The sequence below is a fragment of the Tupaia chinensis genome, unplaced genomic scaffold, assembly GCF_000334495.1.
Source record: "Tupaia chinensis unplaced genomic scaffold, TupChi_1.0 Scaffold145659_1, whole genome shotgun sequence".
NCBI classification, from domain to species: Eukaryota; Metazoa; Chordata; class Mammalia; order Scandentia; family Tupaiidae; genus Tupaia; species Tupaia belangeri.
Window position 1 is genome coordinate 497,302 of NW_006205516.1, and position 11,951 is coordinate 509,252.

The 11,951-nt window shown below is 38.1% G+C and overlaps 1 protein-coding gene across 1 annotated transcript; it reads right to left on the minus strand.

The window, feature by feature from the left end:
• Positions 1-3,132: 3,132 nt before the first annotated feature.
• Positions 3,133-11,853, minus strand: UBE2A (ubiquitin conjugating enzyme E2 A; the record flags this gene model as incomplete). Its single annotated transcript, XM_014584107.2, is given in 4 exon segments — positions 3,133-4,431; positions 4,845-4,933; positions 5,940-6,029; positions 11,828-11,853. Coding segments are annotated over 4 exon segments (334 nt in total), but the record flags the coding sequence as incomplete, so codon positions are not given.
• Positions 11,854-11,951: the final 98 nt, after the last annotated feature.

The window sequence follows — 11,951 nt, forward strand, 5'->3', positions numbered from 1 at the left end:
AGCATATGATGATGAACATATGATTTAGAGATAGGAACAGGTAGGAACCAGTCACCCATCACATTATTTTCTTATGGCACAACATGCTGGCTTCAACCAGGTGGTAGCCTGTTAACTTTAATGCAGTTTTGTTTTTATAGCTCAGATTAATCAAGTATAACCTCATCTACGGCAGCAGAGAGGAATATTGTATTGATAAATGCCTCCATTGAAATGATGTTCAGGACAATGAGGTTGTTCCATTTAGTGCCATGTTTGACAGTGGCCTGCAATAATTTCCCCCTACTTTTATATTTTACATTAAGAAGCTATCCATTGCAGTTGACATTTAAAAAATACAAAGGGGGGAACCAGCAGTTAGCATAATGGCTATGTCGCTGAACTACCACGTAGTCGACCGCAGTTCGTGTCCCGGACCCGGTGGCTTAAAACTCACGCCGGGCGCGTGTGCGTGCGTGCCCAAGATCCCGAGAGGAGAATGGAGGAGAAGGGATTGCAGTGTGACCATCCCCCCTGGGGGGTGATTTCTCGCTTTCTGTCTCTATGTCTCTCTCTGTCTGGCGAGCACACGTGCCCTATAGCGAAAAATCTCTCTAAAAAAAAAAGAAATACGAAGGGATTAGCCTTTATACCTGGATCTCTGTAACTTGTAGTTACCTGCAGTAACTAACCCAGCATATACTGCTTTGCGGTAACTTGCTTTCTGCCTTAGGCAGACTTTCCTAATGGGAGGAGAGAGAGGTGTGCATCTTATTGTGTCATCTAATGTTTTAATAATGGAAAAGGGAACCAAGTTCAGATTTTTATAGAATTGTCATTTGTGTTTTAATCTACAGGGTTCATGCTAACCTTGAGAAGTTACTATTCAATTAATGAGTTAAGAAAAACCTTACCTTCAGTTCTGAGTTAAGAGTGGTTTTGGGGATTAAGGAATGTGAAAATGACTCATTTCTCTCTTTACAGTTCTTTCTTCTTCCCAAAAAGACTTCTTGGGAGAAAAAGGTAGGGAAATATTACATGTAAATCTGGTTTGTTAAGCCCAACAGAACAGAGTATTAATGTAGTTACTGTGAAGGCTGCAGAATATCTGAGCCAAGTACATACAAACTTGGTTCCTGGACTTGAGAGGCCAGATTTCCTCCCTTCTTAGATATTTTTTGGTACTGATGCAGAATTAGAGCTAAGTCACATAACTGCTTGAGAAGAAAAGAATTTTGAGAAATAGTTGGGGGGACCAGCAGTTAGCGTAATGGCGATGTCACTGGATTCCCATGTAGTCGACCGCGGTTTGCATCCTGGACCCGTGGCTTAATCTCACACCAGGCGCGTGTGCGTGCGTGCCCAAGATCCCGAGAGGAGAATGGAGGAGAAGGGACTGCGGCGTGACCATCCCCCCTGGGGGGTGATTTCTCACTTTCTGTCTCTCTGTCTGTCTGGCAAGTGCACACACCCTATAGCAAAAACCTGTCAAAAAAAAGAAAAAAGAAATACAGTTGGCAACAATGAGCTGCTGTCAACTTGCTGTTCCACTTTGTCCCCCTTTAGTCGGTTCTGTATTTTCCCCTTTCTTTGAAAAAGCAGTCATTTAAAACCCAGTAACCTTGCTCTAAAACCTGCATGGATACATGAGCAATTTCGAGTTTCATTTGGATTTAAACATTAGTTATATTGAGTACCTACCTATGCTTTCAATTGTGTGCATGTGAGAGTGTGCACAAGTATGACAAGCCTTGAGTCTGATCTTTTTGGAGTTTTTTCCTCTCCTTTGATTGCAACATTTCTGGGAATATCATGCATTCTGTTGAGATTCCGTTTTTTAAGTAGTATAACATGCACTCACTTTGCTGTGAGTAGCCCCAGAAGCTGGGGAGGGGACCTAAATAAAGTACACCAATTACAACTTTGATTCTTCATCATACCCCCTTCCCCATATCAGCAGGTGCTGAATTGAAGACTCAAGTTAAGATCTGCCATTTGAAAAGGGACCTTGCAAATCTGTTTTAATTACCTTTGTTATAATTGTTACATGCAGGCAGCCTTTGGTGTTTGTAAAATTTGTAAAGAGGGGAAAGGCAATTAGCATTAAGCATTCCAATGAATGGTGTTTGGTGCCTTGGACCATGGATATGATATTCTGGGAGGCCAGCTTGTTGGCTCCATTATAAGGTGTTAAAAGGATTATCCTGTGAAAGTTTGGGAATAAGTGTTTCTCAGGTGCACAAAAGAACAAGTTATTGAACCTGTTCATTCCCACCCTCACTGTAAATTTTTTCAATCACAATTAACGGTGTCAGTCTTTAAGCTACCCAGCCACAGCAGGATGAAAAAGTGAATGTAAAATGAACCCACTAAATAAAGACCATGTGGCTCTACTTTGAAGCAGAAGTGGACTTGAGGGAAAATATTAAGCACATTTGAGGACACTGTTCCTTCCTAAGTGAAACAGTGCAATTAATGTGGTATTCAGTCTAGATTGAACTTCCCCACACCAACCCTTTAAGTACCATGTCTTAGCGGATCAGTAGAGAACATTAATCATTAAGGTCTTAATTTCATTTAGCCACTAGCCCCCCACACACACACACAAAACCCCAAGTACCTACAGATGATAGTTCTCACAGTCGTCTGTTCTTTAAAATGAAATGGGTTGCTCCTCAGAAAAAAGCAATTTTGTTTGAAGATGACGACTGAGGATAACAGTACTCCCACACTTTACGTAGGATTTCAAACACCATTTTATAATAATTTGTGGTGTTTTTTTAAGCTAGGGCTTTTTAAGAGGTAGAATATTGAGATCAAGGTAGAGCTTGGTCTCTGAGGGTACAGGAAAATACCCAGGTTGGCATATTCTCCCCCATCACAATCTTATTCCCTTTATTGACCATAATGTATACTAAGAAACTTTGTTTAATAATTTCATACTCTGTTAAAAAATTTTAAAAAGCATTAACACTGACTAAAAGGAAAAAAAATTTTTCTCTCTTAACAGTATCTTCTGTCTTCTTTTTTACTCCCAGAATGAATACTTTTTGTTTTTGCCATAATGTTTAAGGAGGGGGGAAGTGAGTAGATATTAAGACCCAAAGTTCATACTGAGCTAAATAGCTAAAATATAATTATACTTTGACTATGAAATTTTAAGGTTATTTTTATTTACAAGTTTTGAAAAATGTACATTTTTTTTACATGGGTTACTTGTGCAAAGTTAGATTTAGAAGAGTGATAAATGCATAAAAGGTAACAATGGAACATTAGACAAAACATTTACAAGCCTTGTCCCACACTGCTAAAGGTACTGTATATCTAAAAGTATAAATATTCAAACAAAGATTGCAGACATTGGCTTTAAGGTTCTCAAAATGCTGAAAAGAAGAAACTGAAGCATGCAACAGTGACTCAGAATTTGAGTGGAAAATAGTTCACCACAGATATGCTCTCTTCTTTGAATTAATTAAAACTAAAAAAAAATGATGGAGGGATTGTAAATTTATCTAGGGCAGCACTGCTCCTTTAAAAAGACTAAAGGATCTCTGACTTTCCCTAGCTCAAGAACTGATGATTGTTTCCATTCCTTTGCTCCCACACCTCTTAAAAAGCAAAAACCCAGAAGACCAGTATTCTGAAACTTAGCATGGGGGGGGTGTTCACTCAATAAATAACCTGCAAGGAAAGGATGTGTCAGTTAACTACAATTGCTGTACTCCTCTGGCTGAGTCCTTCAACACTTTTCCCTAACAATAAATACCATCTTGTAATTCATTCTGCTTAGATCTCTAAGTATGATGGGATTGTTCCTCTTTCAAAATTGATGTTTATATGGATGCGTTTCCCTGTTTTCTAGAGGCCATATCCCAAAGGCATTCACTTCTAAATCTAACATGATGAAGGACCAGCCAGAACGACACTTCAGCAATCATCTTGTTAAAAATAGCATCCTGGTCATCAAGCTATGCATAAGCACCACTTGTATAACAATTCAAAATAACATTTTAAAAGCTTAGTGTAAAAGTACAGTAACACAAATAACTTCCTGAAAACCGGAGATGAGATACAACAGAAAAGGAGTTAAGCATTAGTCAATTTTGCAAGTAACCCAGGTACAGTACATTTGATTTCATAGAGGGTGTTTTCTGATGTTCAAGGAGAGGGTAGGAGGGGTAGGAAAAGCAAGGGAAGATGGAAACAGCACAACAGCTATTTTGTTTTTAATAAAGTAAATGTAATGACACTGAGGAATAGGAAGGTGACAAACACATCAATATATTTTTTTCTTATGGCCAGCCTCTTTTGCTGTGCTTGGGGTCAACAATCACGCCAGCTCTGTTCTACTATTGCAGAAACACGCTTTTCATACTCCCGCTTGTTCTCCTGGTACAGCTGAGCAGCCTGGCTGTTTGCTGGACTATTGGGATTAGGTTCATCCAATAGAGACTAGAGGGAACAATTTTACATGTCAGTTTCTCAGTGCAAAAAAAACACATGTCCAGAACATACAGAAACAGCTAGTTTATAAGCTGTCCTAAGGAACAGCTAAATTTGCTATCTTAAGGATACTAACCTAGAGCTACATTAATTTGTGAGTGGCTAGACAAGTTCACATGCATGTGTGCACATACATGTCATCTGGTGGCTTAGGTCACTTTTTTTATTACTTTTTAAAATTTTAATTTATGCATTCAATTACTGTGTATCACTACAGCATGTGACATGCATTTACCCAAAACAAATATGTAAATAAGTTTTGTCCACAAATAAAAAGGTTTATTACATTATGACTCTAAAAAATACTTTAATTGCTCATATAAACATATTAAAGGTCACTGTCGCATTTAGGAAAAATTCACCTGTATGGATGTTAAAATGGAAGAGACATCATAGGTTGGACTCCAGCGGTTCTGCAGTATATCCAGACATATACTACCATCAGCATAGACTGAGAACATAAAAGTAGGTATATTAAATATAATTAAGACTAGCAAGGTTTTAACATTGTAGTGAAGACAAAGTCAAGAATACTTTGCTATTGAACTTAAAAAAAAAATTCCTAAGCTGCTTCCCAGCTAACTCCCAAAAGAGATGGGTCATAATCATTACTAGTGAAATAATCAAATGAGCAGATAATATCAAATATGATCTATAAAACTAGAAGATATTTAGCATTCATTCTTTTGAAAAGACTGCCCTAAAGTCATACACATTTTCTAAGAGAGTCCTTAGCAATCCATAAACGTGTCAGTAATTCATTCCACCAAATTTGTAAACTATGTCTCCGATCTGAAATAATGGAAGAGCACAGAGCTCACAAGGCTTCATTTTGTCAAAAAGGTAAAAATATCTGATGCCCTGAAAAATATGTTATTAACCTTCAAGGCAAGCTGTTTTTAGGTTTACTACGGGGTGGGGAGGTTGGGGCAAAGGAAGAATCACCTGTGGCTCCAGTCTGGTGTAGGGCCAGGACATCTGTACTTTGAAATATTCTACAGTACTCTGAGATGCAGCCAGAGTTGAAAGCTACTCTCTTAGGTTGTTGGGAAAGTCATGATGTATTTGTCTGTTTTCCTATGCCAAAATGCATCATGGCTTTCCTGATATTCCAATAAATACTACTGGAAATAATTATAATATCAGACTACCTCAATCTGGCCTAGTATTAAAAGGAAACCCCAAGAGGATCCTTACTTTTGTTTGATAAATAAATGACAAAGATCATCAAAATCAAGAGGCTCTTAGACTCCAAGCAAAGTACCTTAAGTGCTTCTGTTCTAGGACTATTATAGATGAAGACAGCGACGGAGCACCATGAACACATTCAGCTTTTAGGAAACAGCAAGATGCTTAAAATACTCAGGGTACTCCAGACAAGTAAGTAGGAGATGTGGAACGCCGCCTCCTTAATAAACCCTGTGGTGGTTTAAAATACTGCATAAAGTGATACTTGCCATTTGGATGAAACATCTTAGAGACAAATCTAACTGTAGGCGGTTTATTCGGATATTCCTCAGTGAATTCTATTGTAAGCTTAAAGGTTCCTGTAGTTAGAAAAGAAAGGCTTAAGAACATCGCTTTGCTCAGTAGTACTTCGTTTTTAATGCTATGTGATTTTTTTCAAGTATTAAATAATGCAGTGATACCAGGTTAGAAATACATCTCTACGGGTTGCTCTAAAAATGAACAGATATTTTAAGAACCACCACCCAAAGGTGATTTGTTTTTTTGCCTTTTATTCTCCCCCAAACTTAAAAGTCAGCTTTCACAAACTCAAAATTACTGCCTGTAGGATAACTTTAGTCATTGTATATTTTGAAAACACCTTTAAAATGAAATGACAAGAAACCAGTCCCCAAATTTGGCCTTCTTCCTTCAGAAGACTGAAAAATCTCAAAGGCCTATTTTAGTCAGCCGCCATCTTAAACTCTCCAGTGATTTTTAAATGGACTAGAAAGAAGAAAAGCACAAAAGTTCAAAAACCAGTGCTAGAAATATAAATCTATAATCAAGTGATTTCTAAAATGAAAGGGAATCAGTATTAAAAGGTTCACTGGTTCCTTTTCATGTAATAGTGGCTCTATAATGAAAATTTAATTAAATATAAGCTAGAAAAAAACTCATAGTCCCTCAAAAACCCTTAATTATGACCTCCCTATAAAAGCAACGTAATTATTCAAACTTCTGGTGGGAATTAATAGCAGAAATAATTTTAAATCACATTTGCTTTAGAATGCATTCATGGCTCCAACAAATTTATGTCTGTTTAGGCTACCACTGAAACGAAATAATTTTTGTTGAATAGGTGTCACCCTAGGTTAACAGAGGCTCTCTAAGCATACAAGGTTATAGACTTATCCCTAAGCTATGGACCAACTGGATCTCATTTATGAATCATAGGATGATGTGACTTGGGAAGATTATGCCTTCAAAATGCTATGTTTAATTGTTTGTTAAATCAATTATTTAAAGTTGGACACTGAACTGAAATCTCTTCAAGTAAACTTTAATAAAGGAACCATGCTATCTGGTATAAGGTGATGCCAGCTTCAGTATATTACTGTGATCCATATCATAAACTACTTTTTCTAATACAACAGACTGTACAGAGAGTATACTTTATTATTGCTTCCTTCAGAGTTCCCAGTTTATTTCTTCCTTGCCCCTCTTAATAGGTATAGCACTGCTTAAGAAAAAGAGCACACTACAATCATTCTACTGCTAGACCTGTTATATAACAAGACCAAAAACGCTGATTCTCCCCAGCAAGCTCATAGGAACATTTTGCTAATGAAGTTGTCCTTGACATTAACATGCATCCCAAGGTTTCAGAGTAATTTAGAATGCAACATATAGAAACATGTTATATCTTCCAAAGTACTGTTACTCTCTAAACTGTCAATATTTTCTGTCGAAAGTCAGATGTGAAGATACTATGCAGTATAAGAAAGTAAAATATTATGGAATGGACAAACATACTATTATGGTTCATTAGACCACCCTTCATGTTTATCACTATGTGGTCATAAATCTTCCTCTTTTTGAGGAAGACAGCACAGTTCTTTCAGTTTTCTTTTTTAAAATTTGTCAGAGGGTGTGTGTGCTCACTGAAGAGAGACAGAGAGAAAAGGAAAGTGAGAAAGCACCCCTCAAGGGAAATGGTCATGCAGCAATCCTCTCTCCTCCATTCTCCTCTTGGGGTTTTGGGCACGCATGTACATGAGCATGGCGTGTCTTTCAAGCTGCTGGGTCTGCGACTCGAACAGTACAGTCAGCATGTGGGATCCAGCTCCTTAACCACCACACCACCAGCTGGCCAGCACAGTTCTTTGTTTTCAGTATCAACATTATAATAAGTAAGAAAAATTGGGTATATGTTAGAGAGTTCAAAACTTTGAGCTTCCTACGTATCTTAAATGTAAACACACATGGATCAATGCTGAAGTCTGATTCAACTGTAGGTAAGAGATTCATCTTCAAAAAATTGCTCTAACACTGGGTAGATTTAATAGCACATGGAGACCCCTGCTACCTTAAATTGAAACCATTATGAAATATATCTAAAGGAGGCAAAGCAATACACAAGGAAGATATAAGCAAAAAACAGTAGAGCGTGGGGGCTTGTAAAAGCACAAGCTCCACAGACAGCCAGGCCTAGGCCCCAATCCTTGCTTTGCTATAGCTGGGAAACCTTGTTCGCTTGACAACACTCAAGCTCGTCAGTTGTGAGATGAGGTAATAATAGTACCTATCACACGGCACGGCTGTGAGCTTTAAATGAGGGAAATACACACAGTACCACAAAATAAGTGCTCTGTAAATATGAGCAATCATTTTAGGTATAATAATTCAGAAGTTTTACATCTCTAGACCTAGCTCAAGGAAATGAAAACCTAAAATCCAAACTTCATTAACAGTAAGAAATATACAATCAATTCAGAGATTAAATAGTACTTTCTGGCCCTATATTAAGAGTACCAATGTTGGTAGCTCACCAATTCCTCGACTTGAGCTTTATGCTTGACATTTGCCCACATGTTCAATGAGGTGGTTACCTAGCTACCGAGCAAAAGTCTTCTAAAACAGCTCATTTAATATCCTGAGAAGTGGAGCAACCTGCTTATGTCTACTTAAATACAAATATCAACTTACCTAAATCTTATTCAAGGTACACATTTAAAAAGTGAGTATTGTTATACTTTTAGCCATATTAAATAATCAGGACCTCCTTAGCATAGCCCTCAGTGCAATTTTTCTGATATCAAACAAATGTTAAAGAAATTTAAAATATTGGAATTAGTATTATTCCATTTGAGACTAGAGTGTAGCCTCTGAATACTCAGGCGAGGCTCTAAAATAACCGAGGTCTAAGTTGTAAGGGAAGTACCAATTAGCTCATGTATACGTAGAGACCCAGAAACTACACAGAAGTATTAAATGGCTGGTGTGTGGTGGTAAAAGTGACATAGTTGAAGTAGAGTATGAATTCATACATTCAAATGTTTAAAAAAAATACTGTGTTGGCCAAGGAAAACCCCTCTGCAGGTGTTTTCTGCCACTGGCCACTAGTTTGTGACCCCCTGAGGAGAAAGCAAAGTCCATGTTCTTTAAAAAAAAATGTTGATGACTGGAAATGTGAGTTTTTAAAGATAATACCCAAAACTCTTTATTATAGGAGTTCTTTGCCTAAAGAACACCCTTAACAAACTTGAAGAGATTCACTTTTAATAGGAGTTCACCTCTATTATGAGAAGTAAATACTAGTATCTTACCACATCTAATAACAATTTTTACATGTGATAAAGAATATTATATTCCATAATCTTTGCATTGAGCATATGCTTCCAGATGAGGAAGCATTTCCTTCAGTATTTTGGCAGTATAAGCTCTTGAGAACATATTCCTCTTACTTCAAGTGTGTGAAGTTAAGTCAAAATACCTCTAAGAGTTCCTTTTTTTTAAGATTTCATCTCTCTAACTAGGAGAACAGACTCTTCCAGAAAAGTTCACCATGAATAGTTCACAAAGGAGGAGGAGTTTGGGGGCTCACTTTATGTAATACGTTAGAAATAGCAAAACTATATCACTCCTAATCAGTCTTTTCCCTAACTAAATTCCTCAACTGTAAATAGGAGTATTCAAAAAATGATCCAAAAAATGTATTTTTCTTTTTTTCGTTTTTTGTAGCTACAGTCAGTCCTAGACACCTGCCGAAGGATGGCAGACTGTGCAACAGAATGAATCAGACCGGTATTGTCATTTACTCTGAATAATTCCTTTCAGTAATGTCAGGGTAGAGGTACACACCATCAAAAACAGAGCCAGTAATGTCAAAGGGGACAGTCCAGGTAGATAATGGATTCTATAAGGACCTTTTCAACTCATACCACTTAAAACAAGAGAAGCACCATTAAAATATTTAAGTAGCCAACCCCCAGCAAAGTGATGTACTATTAATAAAGCAGTGCCCAGTCTAAAGCAGTCAGAACAAAATGAGGAAAAAAGAAGCCAGTGAAAACAAGTCTACTAGACCTAAAGCAAATACACAGTTAACTTACACATAAAGCTTAGATAAAAGAACCAGCACCAATCTAGTAGAGGAAAATTAAGTCTAGCTGGCTGTTGCTACCGATCAGTTCAAACGATTAAGGATATCAAACAAGTATGCCCTTAGAATCACTCTGCCCTGGTGCCATTGTGCCATTTTTTTTTGGGGTGGGGGGAGAGGTTTATGCTATAGGTTTTGCGTTTGCCAGAAAGATGGAAAGTGAGAAATCACCCCCCGGGGAGGATGGCCACACGGCAATCCCTTCTCCTTCATTCTCCTCTTGGGATCTTGGACATGGCATGAGTTTAAGCCACTGGGTCCAGAACTCGAACCGCGGTCGACTACATGGGAGTCCAGTTGCATAGCCATTACGCCAACTGCTGGTCCCTGCCATTTCTTTTTATTGTAGCACTGGAGAGTAGTGATATTTACCCAGAGACTAGACAGGAAGCTGAAAGCATTTAGGTGACGGTTCTATTTCCTAGGGAAACCTCATGATTTGAGACAAATTAAAGAACTGGTTGATAGTGACTTACCTCAGAACACTTCAAGAACTGGCAGCATCAAAAAACAATCCGACTGAGCAACATAAGTATATATTAAATTTTTTGTAGAAAAGTTTTTATTCCCACCTTCAAACTGAAGTGTGTGGCTGTATAAAATGCTATGTGACCAAAAGAAGATAAACTATTGAGAAAAAAATTTAAAAAAACAGATCCTTCTCTTTTAAAAAAATACCTTAAATATTAAAGAATTTCATGAGTTCAAATACTTTTCATTATCTTTTAAATGAATTTAACTTCCAAAAAACAATAAACAACTAAGCACACACACACACATACACACATACACAAATTGAGTGCATGCAAAACTACATCAATGTCAATTTCCTAGTTGTGAGAAAATACTCATTGCAGATGTTGCTAAACAGGGAAGCATGTGTATGTGTGTGTGGGGGCGGTCCTGGATGAAGGATGTGCAAGCTCCCTCTGTATTAATGCTTGTAACTGCACATGAATCTATAGCTAAAAACAAAGTTATCAAAAAGCAATTAACATGTATATTTTAAGAAGTTCCACCTAAATCAGTTAAAAATTATTTGGTACATGTACCACCTTTAAGTAGGGTGAACACTGTTAAGAGAGTACACTAACTCTAGCCTCAATTCTAAAGCTGCTTTGTGATTACTGACCGTGAAATCGGGATGAAAGCACACACCGCAAATACACTTAAAAATGAGCAACAATGTATTTGACTCAGGCAATTAAGAGTATTTTAGAGTAGTGACACTGACAGGCATTCGGAGTCAGACTGCAGAAACCAAAGAGCCATGTGCAAGGATACTTGTATCCATTCCGCACCCAACAAACACATATTAAGCAATGAACACAATTCCTGCCCACGTGGTGAAACTGTAAACCCACTTCTGGGGTCTCTGCTGACTGTCAGCAACTGGCTGGGTTTATACTAACTCAGTATCTTGACAGGAAGCTGCATTTAGCAGGATCCCGTATCAAACTTCCAAAAGCCTTAACGGCAGTGCTACGATGGTCCTTTTAAAAACTGACAGCCTTACCGAAATATTTTTAAAAGAAGATAGCAAGAGAAAGGGCGCAGGTCTAGTCAAGGAGACAACATCCACAACAACCTGCAACACACTGGATCCCGCTCAAGCCTCTACAGGCAGAGGCTGAGGAGAAGCAGGTTCCTAAGAAGGTACTTCCAGGATGCCTGGAAATCCTTTCCCCAGATGATCAGGCTCCCGGAAAGGTGGGTAAAAAAAGTCTCTCTTACCATCCTCAAACGGGGTCCCCTCAGGCCTGCAACACAGAGGAAGGCAGTCAGTTCCTGCTAAAGGGGCTCCCTTCTCCCCGGTTCATCTTAGGGGATGGCTACCCCAAGCTCTGCCATCTCCATG